The sequence below is a fragment of the Vanessa cardui genome, chromosome 27, assembly GCF_905220365.1.
Source record: "Vanessa cardui chromosome 27, ilVanCard2.1, whole genome shotgun sequence".
NCBI lineage: Eukaryota > Metazoa > Arthropoda > Insecta > Lepidoptera > Nymphalidae > Vanessa > Vanessa cardui.
Genome location: NC_061149.1, coordinates 151,482 through 177,235, shown reverse-complemented (window position 1 = coordinate 177,235; position 25,754 = coordinate 151,482). Strand labels below are relative to the sequence as shown.

At 35.4% G+C, this 25,754-nt stretch overlaps 1 protein-coding gene across 6 annotated transcripts; it reads right to left on the bottom strand.

The window, feature by feature from the left end:
• Positions 1-562: 562 nt before the first annotated feature.
• On the bottom strand, positions 563-18,986 carry LOC124541114 (protein quiver). 6 transcript variants are annotated; one of them, XM_047118946.1, is made up of 6 exons: positions 18,776-18,986; positions 17,589-17,815; positions 11,317-11,376; positions 10,409-10,456; positions 7,320-7,466; positions 563-6,812 (listed from the first exon to the last, which is right to left on the bottom strand). In XM_047118946.1, the coding sequence occupies exons 2-6, from the start codon at positions 17,611-17,613 to the stop codon at positions 6,613-6,615; spliced, it is 480 nt and encodes a 159-aa protein (XP_046974902.1). In that variant the 5' UTR covers positions 17,614-17,815; positions 18,776-18,986; the 3' UTR covers positions 563-6,612. The 6 variants fall into 6 exon arrangements, with proteins under 6 accessions (XP_046974902.1, XP_046974904.1, XP_046974903.1 ...); XM_047118948.1 differs by having other exon boundaries at positions 17,589-17,741; XM_047118947.1 differs by having other exon boundaries at positions 17,589-17,729.
• Positions 18,987-25,754: the final 6,768 nt, after the last annotated feature.

The following is a 25,754-nucleotide window of genomic DNA, read 5'->3' as shown; positions in this document are numbered from 1 at the left end:
GTGCTATGGAAAATCAGAAGTAACGACGGTACCACAAATACCCAGACCGAAGTTAGCATAGAAAACTAATGGTAATCTACATCGACTCGGCCGGAAATCGAACCCGGCACCTCGGAGTGGCGTACCCATGAAACCGGTGTACACACCACTCGAGAAATTGTTATGAGCAATGAATTTTGGATCGGCGGTTAGTTCATTTCATCATCCTATAGGTACCTTTTTTATTTAACAAGGAGGAAACGCGTTTATGCATGCCGCCCGGTCGGGGCACCGGGGCGGGTATGTGGAAGTCAACCGGGGCCATGAGGGCCTGGTGCCAGAGGATAATGCCCTGCCTTACCCACTAAAACCATCCTCGGGTTTTCACCATATAACCAAGTGGTGAGGCGACGGGATTGCCCAGGGCATGCCATCGCGACCCCACCAGCCTGCTCTAGATACCCCGCCTAGCATATGAAATATGAATATCAACTAGCATGCAGCCATGTTGTGTCTATCATCGGCTCCATGACACGTGAGGTATTTGGGTGTAGAGGTTTTGTAAATAAAACAAACACAGTAACAATATCTATAAATATGGCACTTTAATAATAAAAAAAATGCATTGAATTTTACATAACCTTAGCAGATAAAAAAATATAATCATGAACAAAAAGTTTTATAAGTACCAACAAGATTGGCGCTACACAGTGCAATTTATTAGATTTTATATTTGAAGCTACTTCCAGTGCTCTAAGGCAGCAGGCAGATGATCCTTTTTTAAAGTAAAGCCCATTATGTAATTATTCATATTATTTGCTTTATAATTATTGCAGTTTTTCGGACTACTTAAATAAGGAAAAAAAACAAAATGTATTTATTTAAGTCTGCATGTGTATATGAAGCCTTTTTTATTTTTTTTTATCTGCCAAAGCTAAAGTTTAAGATATGTAATGACAAAATTACAAGAAATAATACTGCACTGTTCTTTTATTGTCAGCGTTGTAGCTTGATATAAACCCACATCGTCTGCACGTAATTTGTGTTTCTCTATTTACATTTCAAGGAAATTAAATGGGACTAACTACACTTAATCACTGCACCGTTTAGAGTGGTTGAATATTTGCAATTTTTTAAATTAAAAAGAAATTAGTTCAATTGCGAATAAGTGTGTTTAGTCGTTATAAAATAAATTGACATTGACATTTTAAAGAGCAACGTTAAAGAAAACGTTATAATAAAAACAGTGCGTGGCTGAATTTTTACATGTTTTTGCTAGAAATAGTTAAAATTATTGCTGCATAGAAGGTTCTTATACTTAACGTATATTTAAAGTATCTATATTGAAAAACAACTAAGTGTATAACGAGATAACCCATACTATATTACGTAATAGAAAACGAACTGCAACATTAATAATATCTTATTAAAATAATATTTATTAAAAATATATATAATAAGTGAAAATAGATTCAATATCATTTATAATAATCTGTAACAAAATTAAATACACTAATTTATAATTACATAACAATTAATTAAAACATTAATTAATTACATTAAAATAAACTTGATATAAATGTAACATTTTATAAAATTATTACGATACGTCGAAACGCCGACCGCGAAGTAACGAAATATAATTAACGTTACTTAACGTTACAAAGCAATACGCAATTATTATCTATACATGTTTGAACTTCAAAGTTTAGTTCAAAGCATAACTGCTTTAAAAGTGATATAAGGAATTATTTATCAAACAATATTCATTTAAAGCTAAATACTTTTGTTGTTTGCTTGTCCAGTAACATTACATCGTTACGTTTCGTATCGGATATAATCCCAAATATTTAGATTAATAAATTTTTAAATGACTTAAACATAATAGATCTCGAATTACTACACATTTGTAATATAAATGTAATAAATTAAATGTTATGGAAAATGTATTAACATATTTGCATTACACTTAAGAAAGATATGTAGTTTAAAATGTCGACTACATAAAATAAACTAACAAATATAAATTGAGTATTTTAGTCTCATCTGGTAAGTCACAGGAAGCCCTATATCGTAAAAGTAATCGATGACATCATATACTCGCACTCGGAGCAGTCCTAACACTGTACGGACTTGACTCACTCTGAAAATCCAGATTAAAATCAACGCAAAACATTAAAAACTAATGCTAAATGTTTTTTTTCTAATTATTTGGGATTCGTTCATTTCAGATCAACGAATGACATGTGAAAATATTCACAAACAGGTCACATTGTTTCCAACTTTTGAGCTTCAGAACATGCGCCCAAGTAAAGAATACATACATACAAGTATTATTGGTGTGTTGAGGGAAATCATAACATAACTTCTTAAATTACGTTATTAATTTGCAAACGCACAAACTAATTATACTGTATGGCTATTTTGCAAATGGAGCGTTCGTTTTTATTTGAAGTTCAGGTATTCCGAAGCTCAAAATATACAACAGTCGACATATCTGGTGGTAACATTATCCTTTAAGCGGTCAGCTGGTAGAGTAAGTGAGTGAGTGCAATTTACATTCCATTAGAAGAAAAACGAACTCAATAACTTTTATAGTATTGTTTAAAAAGCCTTAGTCATTTCATTATTCAAAATATTTTTTTTTTACTGTTAATTCAATGAAAATACACAGACGTAGCCAAAACAATTTCCCTACAGGTGATTTAAGATAAACTTTACGTGATCTGATGTCGTAGAGGTAATATCTAATAAGTCCTAGTAACAATTTGCTGAGTCATGTCTTGTCATGTCCTCCATATTTTTAGTGACTTCTCTTTTTCCCCCTTTTCCCATTACAGTTGGCGTGACAGAGACAGAACATAACCCATTGTCTATATTACAATAATGGAATATAGTTTTTAATGGAAAAATCGTTATGGCTACGCTTTTTGTTATTGAATCGTCCGAATACATGCTTAATACTAGGTCGCCTAGGTCCTTAGGTCATTCGCGTGGCACATGCCGAATGCGAAAGATATGTTATTCTAATAGCCTATAAAATTTAGAAACAGCTAGACTTCTATGCGTGATATGCAATCGCAAAGTGAAGAAGAAATTGTAATGGAAAATATTTGTTGAAATATCCTTTTTTATTTTCAGAGGAGAATTAGTTGCAAAGCTTTGGAAGCTTTTAAAGTCGTTATTTTTAAATTTATTGCTAGTATTTTATTTAAGGATTGGCAGCGCGAAACAGTCTAAAAAAACATATTTCAACGATACATAGCATTCTTAGACTATTTAGTTGATAAATTAAAGCGAATTTAGTTTAAGTTATTGTTTACAATTTTTAAATTATGACTATATATTATTAAAATAAATTATACCAACACTAGCGCACTTGTTACGTTAAAAACATTAGTTAAATTTAACTGAGAATACAAAAATAACGTTTAATTTCTAATGTAGTTATTTTTAACGTTTTAATGTAACGTTATTGTACCTCAGTGTTATAACTTTTACAGTGACAACTGTTAGAAAATGGTAGCTGTCAGATTTACAAATGTAGGTCTGCCAACATAATAATATTTACAAACCATTAACCTCAGCGTTTATTCTCGTATGTCCGTCGTCACCATCTTATATACGTTCAAAAATGGTATGCAAATCTGATTATTTCCAATTTAGCATTATTATTATCAATTAATATGATTGTTATTTTGTTGTAAATATCCTCTTGAATCGTACGAGTGCTATCGCGATGTTGGCAGACCTGCTTACAAAGTGCCGGGAGGCAGCCCAACTACGGTGCAGTGTTCATGCTAAAATCACCTTTATTACTCATTAAGAACTGAACATGCAATGCTTTTTAGTATACATATAAACCGTCATTAGCTTTTTACTCATAAAACATGAACTGAATTTAATGTTTATAAATATAATTTGTCGATATAAATATATTGTCATAAATTAATGAATATATTATGTAAATTGTTTCAATGGCAAAACTCCTCTACGGCTAGCAATCTGCTTAATCTATGGTCACACAATCGACGAATCGAAAACTTTTGTTCCAGGCTGACACGTGTATGGCAGTCGCTTAATATATATATTTTTTTTTATATAAAATGATTCAACTCGTAATTGTATTTCATTGTCTAATATTCTTCACCTTTTTGATAAATATTTATATTGATTAATATTCCTATATTACAAATAAATGAGAAAAATATTTCTCTTTCAACCGCGCGCTGACGTGCGTCACAAAGCGTAGAGCTTTCATGATATCGATAAAAAAATTCGATAAATTTTGCAGCGCATTTTATTCAGCCTAGATATTAAAATTTATTATAATTAGAATTTATGAAAACGAATCATATATATTATATATAAACGCTTATTTTATAAGAAGGAAGTTAACTATATCAAATATACTATTATATTAATGGTATATTCACGTAATTTACAATATATTTATGAAATATATAAAAACGAAACCAAAGGATAAACTTAACGAATAAATTTATCTACATACGATATTAACGATTAAATTTATTTGGTGTTTATGTTCCTAGATTAATTTATAATTAGTTACATTATGAGGTCATTGTACGCGTCGCCTCAACTAGTATCTAGCACTTTATTTATCTAGACCTAACCTAAGTCACGCAACGCATAAACTCAAACACGTCAGTACGAACACACTGCACTCGTTTTATTGCGTCTAGGAATCGGATGTAACTATTTATCACGGCGATGCCTTCGGTATCTTAACGTACTGTTCTATTATATTATGATTTGTACTTTCGTAGGTACAAAATGCAGTTCAACCGAGGAAAAATATTTCTGCTTCTCACTCGATACTCCGTGTAAAGGAAACGTATACAGTTTGCAACTGATTTAGGGGATAATACTTGGGGAAATTTCTCCTGCGGCCCCGCGCTGGCGCTAGCCGTCACCAGGCTAGAGTACTGGATCTGTGTGTCTCTTTGGAACATTGTTAATGATGTAAACATGAGTCTGTTTTAAGTTTTATAAACAGCTGAGACCAGTTATAGTTAAACCTATTAAACTCGGGAATTTTCATTGGCTCATTAAACAGTCAATGTGTGTTTATAAGACAAGAGATGATGAGAAATTGAAAAACAATTTACGACGCGACAGCGCCGCGCCCGACGCCACGCGGTTATTTTAACTTTACGGCGCGTTCGTAGCGATTAGCTTTTAATTTCGATGATAAAACTTTATCGCTACAGACTTGAGATTTAAAGAGACTAATTCATCGTTAATATTACTTAAAGATAATCTTTTTCTTCAAAAGGCATACGATTTTTTTACAGACATAATCTCAAGATGGCGTTTAAAAACGAGTTATTACAATAAGTACGGCGGACGTTTGGATTGTGAAATCACCCAGCACTTTGTCTGAGCCGTTACAATCCTCTGAACTCCTGTTCGTCATTCCTCGAAGACCAGCGGCACGACTATGCGGCACTTGGGAATGGAGTGACACTGCTCGTGCTGCTGCGTTGGTGTGTCTAGCGATCCGTCTGAATACATTTCCTTTACGACGTATAAACTCTACATCGAAATCTAATGAATCACGAAGTATTCTCACATTATAACGAAATTTATAATTTCTATATCACGTTTGAAACTATTCCTGGAACCTAACCTACGTCCTTAACGGCAGCTACGCACGCGGCAGTTCTCGCTAGCTCTCGTCGCTTCGCATTCGTTATCGTTTATTTCTACCTAGAGAGTGCTTCACGTCTATAAAGTGCGTCTATGAGCAAATTCAAGTTGGTCTTAAAATTGGACCAGTAAGTTAGAAGCGTCGCGAAGTATCAGTTATCGATAATAATCAGTCACATCACTATGTGACAGCACTATTTACACGCTAAAAGTTTGAAATATTTGTAAAATTAATTAAGATTTTTTTTATTATATAATAATTATAGTCGTTTTTATATTAGCGTAATATTGGAAAGTTAGATGAAAAATAATTTAAGCGTTTAGTTTTCACAAAAATGTTTTTGGGGTGAGATTTTTGTTACACATATTTTTTCAAGTGAATTTTTTTAAGAAGACAGCTCGAGTGATTTTGCTTGTTTTTTTTGTTTACCCGCGACCTGCGGCGCCCTCAAAATGGCAACACTACAACGACAACAGCGCTGTACGCTTCAACAATTTGTACAAAAACGAGAAATAAACTAATTGTAACTACACTAAAATCAATTTTTAAAGTCCGTAATTGTACAGAAATGAAAGTCAAGTAACTCAATTTGCTCACACAGCGACCACGGCTCGCAGCGGTTCGCTGACGCTTTGAGAGCGCCGCGTGGCGCGGCTTAGGTTTGATGGCTCGTGTATCAATGAAATGTTATTAGAAAAATTGTTAGATAAACGCTTCCAGCTAAACTTTAATACTGCGCTGTGAAAACTAAGCACCTCCAAAAACTATACTACAGACTACGATTGGACGAAGATAGTAATTAAATAACTAGGGTTGCGCCATCGAGTCGATCGATATTTTGATTCGCGCGCCTCGCTCGCGGTCGCGAATCAAAGTGCATCGAGAAGTGTTCGTCACCAACGAGCAAGGAAATGTCGATGGATCGATCGACGCCCTCTAGCGGTAACTAGCGTCCTACTTCACCTGCAACATGCACATGCGAGCAAGACCAGTGCCGTCAACGCCAGTGTGATGTCGACCGTCGGTGCGCCGTTGCACATGTCCTCCTCGCAGAAACACATGTGACCAGTGCCTGTACTTTCCATCATGCAGACGTGATCGACCATGAACAGGTTTATCTGGAGCTGCGACGTGCAAGTGCGCCGGACGACCTCGTACGCTGCAACGGAACCATATCGTGGCGTTAGTGGGCGTCGCCGTCTGGGCATTGCTGCTATTTAGATAGGGATTCGTGTCCATCGAAATCGACTTTCGAGACATTATGGGTAATTAAATAGGGTCAGAAAGTAGGACCAGTTGTATTATAAATTTTGTTTTAAGATAATTGGTACCCACTATCATAAAACAAAATTTATCATCATCCCATTCTCATGATCAATCAATCCTTAAAAAAACAACACTGATTGTGCCCCGGTTTGAAGGGTGCCTAAGCCAGGGTAACCACAGCCACAAGAGACAGAACACTTAGCTTACAAGGTCGGGGATTAATTGACAAAGTGATATTTACGACGGGCATGATTTCTTATACAACCAGTGTCTATGTGCATCACTGACCTGACTTACAATTGAGTAACCCCTTTGCTGGGCTTTTCTATCGACTGTTAACTATCAAAACAACAACTGAAAAAAGTGGAGTATATGGAATGGTATAGTTATTTATACTTACGGCTCTTGGAATAGCGAACCATCTTGACGCAGCAGCCGTTGCAGGTCTGCAGCGGCGGCTGGTCCCGCGGCAGGGCGGTGTAGTTGAAGGGGTCCTTGCATCGAGCGTCCGTCCAGCTGTCACACTCATAACAGTAAATCGTGCGCGCTGTCAAGGCAAACACACACACGTTACTGATCGCCTGCTCTCCATACCCCTCCAATTATGAGTAAAGCTTTAGTGGGGATGACAATAGCTCAAGGGTCGCAGCTGGCGACACGTGTCGTGCCACTGAGTAATGATCCATCGAGCTATTGAGCTAGATATCATGATTAACGTTATTCAAATTTGAAAGCAATGAAAAATGTAACGTTAACGTAACGTCTTACGGAATGAAATGCGTTTTATTAAAACGAGTATTGTTAGGTCTAAAAAACTGCGACGATTTCAATGAAATTCCTACGGCGTGAGAGCTCTAGAGCCCTCACTATTGTGACGGATGCTATTATTTGCGGGCGGTGTAGTTGTACTAAACTAAACCGTAAGTGCTCATGATATTGTTAACTAATCCTCAATGATGTTATTTATCGAGGAATCCTCCATCTCGTGCAGAACAGATGGACGTAAAGTCGACGGTGATTCCGTCGACTTTACGTCCATCGCCGTACTTCTCGATAAATAACATTAATGAATATCGTCTCCCGACCGATTCCAGTCGCGTTTATTTGACCCGGGATTCGAACCCAGGACCTCAAAGACCGCAGGAAACGTTAGTCAACATGGATTAGTTAACAATACGATGTACTTAATAATAATATCAACTCGAGTAACTTAACTCTTATGTATCGGTAACTCGTGGGGTGGACTGCTTACAAGCCTCGTCTAAGCAATAAGCCTCAATCCAACTTGGGATAGTCCTAAATTGTAAACAGTGTTATTGACCGCCAAACCGGACATCCGGACATCATCATAATACATCTTGTGTACGTAATGTATAAAAAGTAACACTGCTCACAGAATAAGACTACATGTGCCCAGTGCAGCGGCGCCGCAAGGCATTCTACTGTAATTTTGTTCGTCTGCGGTAACCAAGTACATATATTTTAATATATAAATTTTAATCATGCATTACGCGGCCTTTTGTGCCGGATTTCTTAGACCGAGATTCATAATGCAGGTAATGGCCGCATGCAAACTTAGGTGACCCAGTCACGCGAGCCGCACGGCGACGTGCCTCGTCGTAAGCTAAAGCTTTTATTATGTTTCGTTTTAATTATTTTGATTAAATTAATCGCCTTCAAATATTAATATTAGGTCCGTTATTTTGCTCGAATGTAGTTCGAAATTTCTCTTTCAAATTTTGTTAGAGTCTATTATTTTCCGCGTAAAATGGACATAGAGGTTGAGGGCCGGCGTGTAAACGAAACGAGATCAGAGCATGTTATCCGTACTTTCAAAGAAATAAAAACTCGATAATTGGCTTAAGTGATGTACCCCATGCGGCGTCACTATCGTAAACCTATTATATCGATAAGCCGTAAGTGGAAATCGTTTCTCGTCTGACAAGATACTTAGTTTACTATAGACAAATGCGAATGTAAAGTTTTATTTCCCGACGTCTTGAGTATTTATAGTTTTTTTAAAAGCAGCCGCGCAATCTTTTGGTTCGAATTTTTCTTACAGAAAAGAGACATCTTTGTTTGTTGACTCAAACAGAAAAGAAAAAAGTTCCCGAGGTTGCCTCGCTAACGACGGGGGTTTGTAGAACACGCGAGCCCCCTTTGTGACGTGTGGCAGTCTGACACGAATTCAAACAATCATAATTACAGTTTATGTAATTACTATACGCAGTAGTACGCAATTTCTAAAATCATTTGACGAAATGAAAATATAAAACGCTAACTTTTTATGCTAACATGTGGTTATGATGACAACGTACCGGGTGAATCGATTACTTTATGTAAAGTTACTAAATAAATTCACCAAAACTAGGTGACATGTCTAATAGCGTGAGGCACACGGCCCAGCGTTTGTATTACATGTACGGTCACGCTTTTTGCTCGAAACATTTCAGCAGAAGTACGTTACTGTATGAATGTCACCGCGACCTCTTGTTTGCACAGAATAATACAAAACGGCATTCGTTGTTATAAATAAGGAGCCTCAAGGTGTTCTCTATGGTGTAATTTATATGAATACCATACACGGTATGGTGTAAATTTACACACCATATAGGTCATAATTCAGATATTATTTCTACTTCACTGAAGCTATATTTACGGCGTCAACATGCACACGTTTATCTTTGCAAACTTAAATTTATATTCGTTTGGTTTATTATTTAATATGACACTTGTATATAAGATTCCTATTTGATATTTAACTAGTAACATTTTATCTTGTCTTATAACTTAGTAGTATTTCATCAGAGCCGACCTGACAGTGTTACCGATCTTATCGAGAATAAATTAATATTATAAGAGAATTTAGAATAATAAAAAAACTTATTAAGATAAGAGTATCGCCAAAGCAGTGACATATATGAACTGTCAGTGAATTTCGAAGCGATACAAAAATGGAGTGCTTCAAAACTTTGCCATGAACTTGAAATTTTCAACGTAAACTATCAACGTTTTGTTACGCTTTTTCATATTACAGTCGTTACGAATTTTATCATTTTAATAAAAACAATATAAAATCGGAAATGATTTATGAAATTAAAAATATTAGAAGAGAAAGCGGTGAAGTTGAAAGGTTAGTTATTACGTTAAACGAAAAACAGGCGTCGACTGTTTGTCGCTAATCGCTAAGCACCTCTTTGCGCGGGTATTACAGCTCCGGGTCAGTAAGCGATCGTGTAAGCAAATCGTTGACTAAATTAGTAATACTTGTAACTAGATTTAGTTTCTGTGTCGTACCTGAATATTACGATCGATGTCTTTTTGCCAAATATGTTACAAAATGCGCCACTGGTTAATAGCGCAGCCGTTCGGCATTCATGTAACGAGCCTCGTCTTCAGCTACGATATTTCGAATTTAGTCGACGATAGGTAACGGGTCAATGCTGGAGTTTAGCTTAGCGGTTTTATTCAAAGGAAATAAGTACTTACTTTGGCATTCCGCCTGAACAAGAGGACTCAGACTTAGTGTCCACAATGCTGAAAATCCATGCTTCAATTAGTAAAAAAGAAAAAAAAAACTGAAAAAAAAACACACACTACACGAATCTAATAGAGTTCTTACGAAAGAAGGAGAAGTTCCTGTGAATAACTGAACAACAAATGAAATATTGTGTGTTAAAAAAAAAACAAAATGTCTTCATAAACATATGAGTAAAAATATAGAGACTAATACAATGATTACATTTAAAAACTCTCGTGTTAAGAGTGTGATAAAATCGGAATTATTTGGTCGACTACGATCACGAACGATTACAAAATAAAACCGTTAGACTTCAGTAGTTCCAAACCTTCTCCTCAAAGGGAGAGGAGGCCTTTAGCCCAGCAGTGGGAATTTACAGGCTGTTGTTGTTGTCGATAGACGTCAGTTATTCGCAGGAAGCATGTTTGAGTGTAACGAAATACCAATTCTGCAGTGTCTGGAATTCAGGAGGAAGAAAGTACAACATGCATACAATTTAGTCATTCCTTTGAAACACTTAACACACATTCCTACGGACACTCAAACACAAACAAACGATTCGATTCGTGACGTCGATATCGATACAACCTCGACGGTACAACTTTGGCGAGTGACGGTCACGTGATTACATCGAATAATTCCAATTACGAAAATAAATGAAATAAAATAAATGCCTCAATAAAAACAACAAAAAACATACACAACTTTAAAAAAAAATATTTAAAAAGTTTGTACAAAAACAAATGTTAAAAAATAAATGATTTTTGTAAAATACCGACATCGATATCGACGCCGACAACGCACAACGCTAAACAGTTTGACAGCTAGTTACGTCCACACGTGACATTTGACACAGGCTAAACGTCCCGCGTATTACCAGTCCGGATGCAGGAGTTCCCTTTTACTTGCTCCACTCCGAACCAGGACATGAGGAGAACTGAAAACAATTACACACACATCAAACACGACAGAACTGATTTGACTTTAATATTTAGTATGTTCACTTTACTCACAGAAAAGGTTTATTAACTTATCAAAATGTTTGTATTAAATTAAGTTCATGGTATATGATTTTATAAGTTTTAAATCATTTCACAAATCAATCAGTATTTCAAGCGGGAGGAGGGGCGGGAATAAGCAAGAATGCACTACAAATAGTCAACTTTAAGTATCTTAATATTTTTTATTAGTTGTTATATGTTCCATTGTCTATGAATAGTATGTTAACTTATAACCTGCATTCGTATTGTTTTATGAATTACTAATTATATATGTATTAAATAATCGAGTTTTTTTTATGGAATAGGTTGGCGGATGAGCATATGGGCCACCTGATGGTAAGTGGTCACCATCACCCATAGACAATGACGCTGTAAGAAATATTAACTATTCCTTACATCGTCAATGCGCCACCAACCTTGGGAACTAAGATGCTATGTCCCTTGTGCCTGTAGTTACACTGGCTCACTCACCCTTCAAACCGGAACACAACAATACTACGTACTGTTATTTAGCGGTAGAATATCTGATGAGGGGGTGGTACCTACCCAGGCGGACTTGCACAAAGCCCTACCATAATAATCCTAATGCAGGGACAGGGTGATAGCAAACAGTACACATTTGTTGTCATAAAACTAAATGATTTATCTTCACTTTCATCGCTAAACTTTGCCCCAAAATTGATGAATGTCTGATTTTTTATTAACAGTTTTTACTTGCACAGGCCAATAGTTGTTATTGCCTTATATTATGTTTCGGTGATATCGTAAAAATAAGAGTTACAACCCAAAATAAATACGTTTTAACGTGCTTTTTGATATTAGATTAATACATTTTCGTGTCGATCTTAATATATTTTTATAAACATATAAAATTGAGCAAATATAAAGGAATATTGACACATATATTCTAAAACATAAATTTATCGCAATAACTGTTTTATAAATATATTTCTAGTGGGCAGTTTGATTCGAACCTTGGTCTCCAAACTGCCCCGCGCCCGTCGTGAATACAATGACGTTATTTTATTAATGGCGCCAAAGTGGGCCGCGGGTCGCGCTGGCAAGTATTCTTATCGATAAATCTTTGCACGAACGATTTTATGCCCGCAAACTGACAATTATGATGCGGCCTTTTTTTTTATAAAATAATGACAAATTAAATAACCTTTTTCACACTCGCCATTCTTAGAATAACACATTGTATTATTGATATATTATTGATATTATTGATTATTAAATAAATTAGAAATGTACGTGTATAAAATATTAACGTTTTTTATTTATAATTTGGTGTCTTGCGTAAAATGAATAATGTTATTAGTAAGTATTTTAAGAATTGATAAGCAAATAAAAGCGAAATTAAACCGTTATTATAAGCTTTATAAATTAGAATTTTACATAGGGTTAAATGTTTCTGTTTACTGTCGTCGTAAAACGGTTCTGTGTAACGTCTCAGCATTTAAAACCATTGTTTACGACGCTTGTGTACGGCGCACGCCGCTCGCGATTACAAGAAAACGACTTGTGTTTACATTTTATCTAATCAAGACTACATTCACTCATGAAAATTAATTTTAATTGCTTGATTCAGCGCAAAGAACTGCTTTTTTTAGAAATTTGACATTAGAAACTTATAACGCGAAGATCTGAGCTTTGAGTTTAATTAGTACTTAATATATATATGTATGTATATATTCATGGTGAGGTCGACTTGATAGAAAACGTGGGTCTTAACTGAAGAATGCAGGCTCGATTCTGAGCAAAGACGTAGTAAAATTAACACTGTTTGTGCCTGAATTCAAGTATTCAGTAGTCACTGTCACCGACTTGACTTAGTCAAACGAAACACCGCAAAGTTACCAGTCTGCGACACAGCACACTTGCCGGCACAGTAACGGATTACTCGGAGTCTGTATTTCGTATGTCATTTACTTCTGCGGTCGACTGTAAGGTGAATTCAAATTAGCGTCTAAAAAGCTCAGAGTGATCTTCAAGGAGAGGCGGTGCTTCACGTTAACTCATCGCCTACAAGTATACCTGGCACAGATTCCCTACGTGGATTATTGTACTCAACTCTGGGAGCTCCCCGTACCAGCTTCCTCCATATGACAGTTTCGAGCGTAGAGTGAATTAAAAAGCGAGCTTGAATTGTTGATGATCAAATCGATCTATCCGATCTTTTGACTTTGCGCAGAGATGTTTGAAAACTCTGGATTTGCCTGATTTAATCGGAAATGCTCCGAGGAATTGTCAGAATTGTCCCGTTGGATAACGTGTTAAAATACCAAATTACATTTACCATCTCAGTTTACAATTACATTACCATTTTTTGCTTTGTACAACTACTTTTTGCAGTTATTGCTGAGGGTTTTCGTGATACGATTTTAGAACCTTCAAGAAAAAACGTAAAAGTGGCCACGTATGTATAGGCCCCCGTAGTTGCAGGTGCCAATGGGCGGTGGTTGGTGCCTGCTGACTTTCTACAAGGTGAGATTTGGTACTTGAAGGTGAATCGTGTAGTTCTCTGAATATATCGGATATATGTATATGTTATCTAGACATATTATGTCTGGCGCACTGCAGTAGTGTGGTGAATAAGTATCTCGCCTCCCTAAGAGGACAAACTACTCCCTCTACTACAAGACAAATGACTCCCTCGTCATTTGTCTAGTAGTTTTACATTTTCTGGCTGTTATTACTAATTGTCATTATTGACGACAAAATTGAATGTATATACAAATTACAAAAAGCCTGAGTGACGTAGAGTAGACGATGCCCGCGCTACAGGCGGCCGCTGCCGTTTCGTGAGCCCCATTCAAGATCTAAGTTTTGGTGCAGTACCGTAATATACTAAGCATTCGCTAGTACGAACTTTTCTTTTTTTTATTTTAGCTTTGTATTTAAATCTACATACCAACCTAACCCACATTTTCTAACATAGGCCAAGATATATACGTATATATGTATACAAATCTTATCCGTTAGTTCTACTGTGATGGTTCACACGCGTGTGCAGTAGCAATTTGTAAACGGTAGTTACTCAGATATATCTCCTATCACTTAGGACTTCAACACTCTACTAAATACTTTTTCATTAAGTCGTTACACAGCCGAGAGACTATACCGACTTAAACTTAAATGTTATTTACATGATTAGAATATGCATGTTAATTTGCTTTAAAATTAATGTATTAAAAATTCAGAAATATTTTTTGAAGTTAAATTAAATTACAATATTTTATTTTCTTACTTAAGAAATGATTCATTTCATCCCAGTTTTCACACCCTTGGCGGATATTTGCGTGATAAAAACCAACCATTGTCCTATAATGTTGTCTTAAATTTTCGCGATTATTACAAATTTAAATAAAACTAGTTATAACGGATTTGAATCGCGTATATTAATTATTTTGGACATCCCGACGTTTCGAGCACTTTACAGCGTTCGTGGTCACGGGTAGACTAAGGTGGCATTTGTCTATTTGAAGAACAAAAGAAATATTAAGTGGATTCCAGGATAACGATTGTCCTTCTATTTGATTTAAATCTATAAAATTATAATAAATATAAAATTATCTCAATAACAACTCTCATCTAAATCAGCCTACAGTGGAAGTTATCAGAACCAAGTATATTTTATGATAATGATACGAGAAAACAAATAAATCAATACACGTAGAATACTTAAAACGTCATAAAGATCGAAGTCATAATAGCAGGTCAAGTATCGAGACTCCGAGATTATTGCATTAGTTTATATTCTAATAACAGATAATTTAATTATACGTCGTACATGCTAATTATGATGCTATTTTATTTTTAACTCAAAGTCAAATGTTAATGAGATAATGGAAATTAAATGCAGAGCAGTCAACGCAGTCTACATTGAGATTTCAAGCAAAATAATTTGATATCGGATTCAGGTTTTTGAAGATGACGATCGTGGCTTGTTCATGTTTCTTATGTTGCTGCTAGTCATGAAAGGCGAGCAAATTGATGTTATAGTTACTGCCATAATACGTTGTTTTGAGAAGTTATAACTTTTCTACTTTTGTATCGAAAATTAATCAACGTAGCCTTATAATCATAGTCGTATGATTAGCAGAAAAATACTTTATCGAGTGTTGAGACACTTGTGATCTGCTAATAAAGTTAATTTATATGTATATGTTAATAAAAAACATTAAATCTAAGTAAACTCTGATGTTCCTTGTGACTTTGAATTTGGGAAACACTTCGCAGGCCACGTGGCGCGAAATAAGAATCTCACAACGGGGTCCCGGATGGAACTGAAACGCGATCCGAATGCCTCGACCGTGCGTGACGCGTCGTCGTGTAATGCAATTACAGTCTTTTACAAGAAACCAATTATTTTAATCCAACAATTTTATGTAAAACCGTTATTAATGACCATTTTCCTTATATCTCAATGTCGGACTTTTCAGAGAAATGCATTGGATTCAGATAAAAAATATACCATTCAGGACGCAAGAACTGAATATAAAATATAATACTAATAAACTGAATGCACACTATCTGCTTAACGCACAAGTACTTGGAAACGCATTATTTAATTTCCTGCATGATATTAACAAACATTGTTGTTTTCCGGTGATAAATGAACTATTTTAAATATACACTAGCTATCTCATACTAGATGTGGACAATGCAATTGAAAAATGCAATGAATCTTCATCATCATGACATATTCATTTATACTAAATGTATTACTTACTATTATGATTAGAAAATTATACTATTTGCAAAGATTCATTATGCTGATAAAATTAAAGAGTAAACAGATATAACAATATGTTTTTTAACCATTTTGTATAGCTGTATTAGGTACAAAGACCTCAACAGTTGTATCGCAAATGGTTTCACGGTGGCGGTAAGATGTGGTCACTATTACCTCAGTCTCCCTATCTGAAGATTATGGTGAACAATAATATGACACCAGTATTAAGTATCTGAAAACTCAAGCCCCAAAGGAGTCATGATCAGAGAGGAACCGGATAATCAAAATATGTTTAAAATATTGGCGATTTGGTTACATCGCACACGACACGATATGACTGGTCTCGAATTGAATGCAATTTTTGCTGCGAAGGTCTAAAAAAACATTATACAGTCTATTTCTAATCATTAACCTTATATATAGGAAATTATAAAGGAAATACATGTCTAACGATATAACGTTATAGTTTAAAGAAAAATATTAAAAAGTTTCACATTTACTTTTGTCAATTATATATGAAAATACTGTATCGTTCTCAGATATATTATGTTGTTTTAAGTGTGATATGATTGTATATTTCGATAGTTTTTAGTTAAATTTGTTATAGGTAGGCATTCTATCGAGTCTTCTGATGGTAAGTCACTATCGCTTATAGACTTTGGCCCTGTAACATGTAAGCCATTTCGAGCATCGCCAATGCGCCAACGACCTTGTGTTTGTTGCATTGGATCAATTATCCTTCAAACCGGAAAAAAATAATGATTATTGCTTTTAGGTAATAGCATATCTAACGAGTGGTTCGTTCCGTACCAGACGAGATTCCTCACACGTTTACCAGTAAAAGTTACAAATCTATATAATTGATGGATAAATTGATCGTTGTAGTATAATTTAAGATAATATTTCGATTGACTTATCATGATTTCATCGCCAATCCGAGGCAGCCCCGGTGGCGAGTGTCTCGGCATTTTCTCAGTCCTGATTCGGCATTTTACGTATAGGTCAAGTTTGGCGAGCTGCCAACTTTTATTAGACTGCCGTTTGACATCTGCAGACCATTCGGCAAAAGGGGTGACAGTTTACATTATAATGAAATACTACGATATAACGCCACAGTTTAGATCTCTATTCCAAAAAGTATTAAATTTGTTTATTTAATGTCAAATAATAGTCGTTGCAAAAGTAATACCTGAGACCTGAGAAAAGGTGAATGTAACTGACGTTGTTTACCATGTAAAGATTTGTATTTAAGACGGCCTGAAAGTTTAATTGAATAAATACTATAATATTAAAACACTCGAAAGTATTTGAATGCACTTAATTAACAATAATAATTACAGGTTTCCAAAGAGCAACGTACTTTTAATGACTTTACATTAATTTAAATGTCACATATAATAACAAATGTACCTGGAACGGGGAATATCCAGCGCATTTTCGTCTTTTCTCCCGATCGCCACAATGTCAACTGTCCCAAGTCTTCAGCTCGACTGATCCATCGCCACGCACTGTTCCTCAGTTACACATTATGTTATTTTAGCTTAACTCCGGCTGTGAATAAATCTTATCATTTAACGCGCGCGTGTGAACGCTACGTATCGTTTCTGACGTGAGCCTAGTGGAGTGGAGCCTACAGACTGAAGGAAAGGCTGAGTAAATAAAACAACAAAAAGTCTAGACGTTATTAAAATCAATGTGAAAAGTTACGCATACTGCGAAGCCTGAACGCGACACGAGTACAAATTACATAACATACTACTTTCTACTAGAAAATTAACTCTTATCTAATTAATGACTGCTCAGTCCTATTGCAAATAATGCCCTATTACTATTTAACTATAAACATAATACATTTAATTTAATAACAAAAATATTATACAATTATTATTTTTTTATTACAAAAAGTGTTATCGGTATATTCTGGCCATCACTATTTTTTTAAACGTAAAATAATATCAAAGAGACTGCGCTGCGTCTTGACAGCTGAAATGGCGGGAAGCGTCATATTTTTACCGCAGCGCGTACATAACACGCATATTATTTTAGTTGCATCTATTCCAACTGATTATATTTGAAAGTTATTTCAGATTAAATAAAAGATTTATACATCTTTTATTTATTTTATTCAAACGACCTTGCGACAAACGTATGTTATCTTTTTTTTTGTATTTTAACGTGCAAAGATAACTGTCTGATGCTTTTATGCAAGGCGGTGTGTTGTAAGTTTACTACAATTAATAAGGAACCTGACAACACGACAGGATTATCTAAAACATAGTGGAGCCATGACTTGATAGCGTAAAAGTCGTCGTAGCAAAGTTGTGCGCAGACATTATTGATTTTCGCGGAGCCCTCGTCCCCGACGTGCGAGTATTGTTTACTTCGTAAAAATTCAACAAATCACTCGTTTGATTAACGATATTAATTCCACAATATACGGGTTTCGTAATTTACACATCATCCGCTGTTACAGCGAAAAACTCGAGTGGTCAGCTTCGCGTCAAGAATCTCATTTCCCACTAATTATAAACAAGCTAAGCATTGAATGTTAGATTTTCTGGTCGTTTTAAAGTCTGCAATAAATGAAGGAGCCTTACCGAACACTACCATTCTACGGATCGCGTCGGAAACAAACACTATCTACTTAGACTACGCACGCACCAACTGTTATAATGCCACTAACATATTAATTTTGTTAAATTAACAGTTTCTCAACGTTTCATAACAGTTTTCGGCGATTATTCTTTTCACAGCCCATTTTTTGGGACGTAACCTCCTCACTGCCGCGATAGAAACACACTGCCCCGGTGTTGCTACATTTTGCGTCTAATTTTACCCGCAAAGTTTTAAGGTGCGTAAATAGAATGACGTTTTTTGTTGATTTATGTCGCTTATAAATATGCTTAGTTTCGTATTAAAATTATTATTTCGAGACACTTTGATTTTTAGTGCCAAGGTCGCATTATGTAGGTTCTCTTTGGTGTCGTATTAGTTTGTAACAGTTCCAAAATTTTTTTTTATGGAACGTTTCTTTAGTGATTTGTTTCGTTAAAACTATGTTTTACTAATATATTTTTTAAATTGACGTATACATGGATACGTTTTCGTTTTATGCGAAACAAAGATAAAAAGGAAGTTGTTGTATTAATTAATTATAAACAAAGACTGATTATGTCCTTTAGCTTTTATGAAATAAGTAAACTGTTTAAATGTTACGATTTTGGGAATAGAATGTGAAATAATATTGGAAAGAAATTACCCCAAATTAGTCTACGAGGCGAGCGGGCAACACTGAAATACCGGCAGTATGCTCTTTACCGCTATGCGGAAAACTGTGCTAAATATATTATAGGATTTTAACCCATTCACAGAGACACGACAAATGCGAGCATCACCGTAGGGTTTAAAAGAATCGAACAGTTTACGTGATCTACTAACTTTTAGTAGCAATTAGAGAAATTATTTGATTTTGAACTTTAAGCACACATACATTTTAAAAAGACATTTATTAATAATTTGTTTTATTATCGTTTCCAAGAACTGAAAGCAGCTATCGGGTCAGTTCTTAGGAAATAGCGTAACATTATATATTCATGTACCGGGGACGGTTTCCCAAGTATTAACAGTGAGGAAGCTAGATGATACTGTATTACATAATTCATACATCATTGCTTATAAAAAATATGTAACACTAGTGGTTGCCTGTGGGTCCGCTCGCGTTTTACGGCATAAAAACTTGCCTCTGTCCTTCCTTGGGTTCAGTTCTACAAACAAACAGTTGTTATAGCATTTATAACATTAGTATTAGTTTTATACCGTAAGGAGTGAGCAGTAGTAACGATTATTGAGTTCGGACGTCTGTAAAGGTAATTTCAATAGTTGGTAGATTTGAATAATTTCCGAGGTATCGAATTGTGGAAATCATTTTATGGGCCACGACGGAATCGCACTTCGGTAATCAGCTTTTCTGATACACTCACATGAAGCCAACCACCGATCATCATCATCATCATGAAGCCTTTCAAGTAGTACAAGAACATATTAAACTTTATTGTATCGGATTCCAACAATGTACGGTCACCTCTGACTCGCGTGGACTCAAACAAGAGCAACTAACTATGTTTATAATTTGCCATTGATCCTCAGCTAATACATTATGCAATTAGCAACAATACTGAGCCATCAGGATGGATTTTATGATTGCGTAATCAAATATGTCCTGTCACAAGTTACCAAATATTAAGCATAGAGGTTCTAATATGACGATATGATATCAGAATACTCTTTATTGTACAACCATAATAACATTAGGGCGAGAGGAAGAATAATAGGCAAACAGAGCCTGCCTTCACTGAAGGAAAACTTCGTAAGAAAACCTGCATGTTTCTAATTTCAATGAAATTCTGCTATATGTGTAACCACCGACGAGCATCCGAGCAGCGTGGAGGGGTATTACTCCAAACTTTCACAAAAGGCAGGCCTCAACCCAGCAATGGGATATTAACAGTTGATCAATAGTTCTATAAGCTGTCAATAGACGCGACCGCTATGTGCGACTCTGCACCGTCTCGCTAAACATTAACACTAACACTAACGTCATTTAGCGACGAGATAACTGTGTTAACAGCACTCCTAACATCGTATCAATAATAGTTACAGCCTCTAAATACTTGTATCGTATAGTTGTAGCACACGTGAAGAAATTACTCCCTGAGATATGAGATTGTATGTTATTCATAATTGTAATATATGTGAACTTAGACTTAAGCACGTAATTAACTCATTGCGACTTCCGCACACTAGATGGCGCTGTGTTAAATCTTTGACATTACGTTTTACATCACGATGGCAAAGTTTTCTGCTGACGGAGACGAGGTCTCAGATTAGCGATGTCGATTAAACAATGCTACGAACGACAGCGTTCTCCACCCCAGTCCCCACCGACCTCATTCTAAGCCACCGTCAGTATGAGCGCCACTCTACGGCCGGCGAGGGCTCAAAATTTAAGTGTAGTAAGGGGACGGTGGCGCTACACGGTAAGACCACCGTGGCCGACGGCATGACAGACAGACACACACATTATAAATACAGTCTACAGTTTACATGTTGTAAGTGACATCTGATTGCTTTAGTCGCAAACATTATTGTTGTGCGGCATCCTTAAGATTCAGGGTGCTCGCTGTTCAATATTACTTTTGAGTCATTATCATTCATCTGAAATCTCTCTTGGTTTTGTTGAGCAAGCTCGACATCCCAGGCACTATTACAATAGTCATTTTAGTTGGTACCTACCAATCTCTTGTGAGTGAATGTTTGAATGTACGAAAACGGAAACCGCTTCAGCCGAGCAGTCAATTGTTTGGAGCGTGTCATCGGCCAATTATTTTATTTCCTCACACTTCTGTTCTCTAATGTATTGTGTATCATAATAAACAAAGATTATATTGTTGTGGTAAAATATTTAATTCATATAAGAATTTTATTAACATTAAATATATACAAATACGAATGAAAAAATACATAGTTGCTGTATAAATCTTGACGCGAGGAATGCTGGTAAGAATGCCATCAGCAATGTAATCAATTGTATATAATATACATCAACTAATGTAATTGTATGGCTGCAGTAATTTTCTTACTGTCGGTCAAGTTACTGGGCGGACAAGCAACTCCGTCAATTTTTTAGATTTGTATTTGTTTTCGTTTGGACGGCTGTACTTTTGGTCACATTTAAATATGAAGAAGTAATAATAATAATATTCTTTATTGTACACCAAGACAAATATAACACACAGGAAATAAATATAAGAAAATAAAGCATGGCACAAAAGGCGGCCTTATCGCTGAAAAGCGATCTCTTCCAGGCAACCTTGGGGCAGAGGAAATGGTCTATAAAAGGCATAGGTGTACAATTTTTATAAATGGAATATTCATTATACATACATAAGAGTATATATATTTGTGCATACAAAAATAAATAGATACATATACACAGGCAAAAATACATATATAATCAATAAATATATAAATAATATATAAACTAATCGATAAATACATATAAAGAAATATTTATATAATACCAAGTTACATTTCTAGGAAATGTTTATTGACAGCTTTTTTAAAAACTGGCAGAGATTGTGCACGTCTAATGGACAGGGGTAGGGAGTTCCAAAGACGGGATGCTTGAACAGTAAAGGATTTGCTATAAAAATTTGAGGAGTGGGAAGGAATTTCAAGAAGCAAATTGCTTTCAGATCGAAGGGAACGCTCGTGGGAATCACTAAGGAATTTAAATCGTTCTTTTAGGTATGGAGGGGAAACAGGATTGAACAGTATACAGTATAGCAGATTGAGAATATGAGTATTCCTGCGAAGGCGAATTGGGAGCCACTTGAGCTTCTTGCGAAATTCGGATATATGATCATATTTCCGTAAACCAAATATGTAACGTATACATAAATTTTGAATGCGCTCAAGCTTATTTAGTTGCTCCTCAGTGATGTCGACATAGCATGTGTCAGCATAATCAAGAATTGGTAAAAGAAGGCTATGTGCAAGCACAATTTTAGTAGGAATCGGAAGCGTATTACGCAATCTGCGGAGTGATCCAGCTGAAGCGAATATCTTAAGACTTATGTCACAAAATTGTGGTCCCCATGAGAGATGTTGGTCAAACAAAATACCCAGATTTTTGACACTGTCACTGTAAGAAATTTCAGTATTATCGAATATTATTGGTGGTAGCTGCGATCTATCGATTCGAGCTAGTAATTTAGAGCTACCAATTATTATCGCTTTAGTTTTAGTTGGATTGACTTTTAAGCCAAAGGATTTGCTCCAGTTTGCTATTGATGTGAGATCGCTATTAATACATTTTATAGTTTTCGTTAAATCATTAACTGTGCAGTGAGAGTATATCTGAAGATCGTCTGCATAGAGGTGATAGAGAGAAGTGATAATATTGCTGATAGAATTAATAAACATTGAAAATAGGAGAGGGGACAACACGCCACCTTGCGGGACACCGGCAGAGACCATTGACCAGTCTGAGTATGAATCATTCAGTCTGACTCGCTGTCGGCGTCCCTGCAAGTAATTTTGAAACCATTCAGTAACCGTAGGAGATACGTTAAGAGTGCGCAGAATATCACAAAGTATATCAAAGTCCACAGTATTAAAAGCGTTACTAAAATCAAGTAACGTCAATACCGTAACCCTTTGACTGTCCATATTCCATCGTATATCTTCAGTAATTTTGACAAGTGCAGTAGTCGTACTATGACCAGGACGGAAACCAGATTGAAGAGGGTTAAGGAGACTATGATCTAAAAGGAAATTGCTAAGCTGTTGATGTACAAGACGTTCAAGAGCTTTGGACAAAAGTGGAAGAATTGAAATGGGACGATAATCGGACATAGAACAAGGATTACTTTTTTTCGGGAGAGGAATAATTTCAGCATTTTTCCAAATAGATGGAAAGGCGCTAGTGGAAATGGATGCATTAAAAATTGATGTGATAACAGGAATCAGGATATCAATGATGGGAATGATCATCTTACCACTAACGCAGTCAGACCCGATAGAATTGGACTTTATTACTAAAATACTCTTCTTAACGTCACTTTCGGAAAACTGACTAAAAAAGAAAACAGGAGTATCAAGAGTTGGTAAAGCTGAAAGTTGATTCCTTGTACATGCTTTAGTTGCACTGTCAATAGCAACAGAAGAGGAAAAATAGATATTTAAATCATTGAGATTCAAGTTTTGAGAAGAATTGTCCCGTCGGGTCTAAGCAACTCCTAGTGACTTTAAAAAATTCCAAACTTTACAGGAATCTTCTTCTTCGATGACAGATTTGTAGATATGGCGTCGTTGTTCATCTCTACACACTCTATTGCAACGATTTCGAATTTTGACATATTTCTTTCTGTTTGACTCACTGGCGTCTGATCTATATTTCGCTTTGGCATAGTTCTTTTTATCCTGTAATTTCCTTATTTCAGATGTAATCCAGGGTGCTGGGAAATGTTTGATCCGCACGGGTCTGATAGGCGCATGGACATCATACAGCTGGGTTAACAACGAATTGAAAATAGCAACTTTGTTATCGATTGTAGGTGCATTTTCAACCGCCTTCCAATCGATTTTAGCTGCATCTTCAGACAGTCGCTCCAGATTCATACTACTAAAATTGCGCTGCAGAAGAATTCTTGATTTAGCTTTGGGTGGTTTAATTTTATAAGACAGATAGAGAAGGTCATGATAGGAAAATGCATAGGCATCACATTGGCCATGTTTTGCTACATGGTCAATCGAGGAAACAATAATTAGATCTAGAAGAGAAGGAGAACAATTAGGTAGAACATGTGTGGCAAGCAAAGGAAGAATGTTTAAATTAGCACTGTTGACAAGAGAATTAAGTCGGGAAGACCGGTGGTCATTTTTCAGCAAGCATGTATTGAAGTCGCCCATGATTACTGTGTGACTATATAAGGGAGTTAAATTAAGTAATAAGGTCTCAAAAGATGAAAAATAGTCAACAGTAAGACATGGACTATAAAAAACTCCGAGTAAAAGTTTAGTGTTGGAGAAAATAACTTCAACAAAAAGATACTCTGCTGCACCGGTCTGAGGTTGCGAAGTATTAATGATATTAAAAGGAATATGAGAGCGAAGGTAAATTGCAACCCCTCCACCTGTCCGGCCGATACGATCGTTCCGGATTAGGTTTAACCAAGTAATATTATTACTAAAAGACGACAACACATCAGGATAATGTGCAGGAATACTTTGTGCATGAATATGGACTGCATTGAAATTTTTTGAACAATCTGTGAAGTGAGAGTTAAGACTATCACTCAAAGGGGGAATACTATAAAAACTGTTATCACTAGACAATCCGTCGGAAGAGGATAAGGATAAAAACGTGTCACAATCATGTGTTAAAGACATTTTCAATTGATAAAAATAAACAAATATATATCTAAATATGTAAATATATATAATAAATATAATATAATAAATATATGTATAAAGGTATTTTTACTATAATAAATAAAAATAAAAACAGATATATATATAAAATATTGTATAATACAGTTTATTAAATACCTAAAATATATCAAAATAATACAATAAAACCTTTGTAAATTCCATTCAACGCACCCGCCAGCTGCAAGGAGTAATATAAAAAATACACAACATAACATAATAATAGCAAATTAGCAATACACACAATTACATATACATCCTGCAATTTTGTTTACTTATAGTTTTCTATAGGCTTGGAATTATAATATATTTTAAACAATAGAGTGAGACAAAGAAAAACAATAAAAAAAAATTGAAATAAAAAAAAAAAAGTTACAAAACTAGGTATGCCAATTGTCAGTTACCATTTTACACTTACATATTAAGATAATAAAGTCATGACATAAACAAACTACCGGCACTCGTCGCGTAGCCACGTATAATATCTGACGTGCAGTAGTTCATTAATTAATAGTAAAAATCAATGTAACCAAATATGGAAAAACCGTAACAAAAATAGTAAATCAACGAAGTAAATAAGTGTCT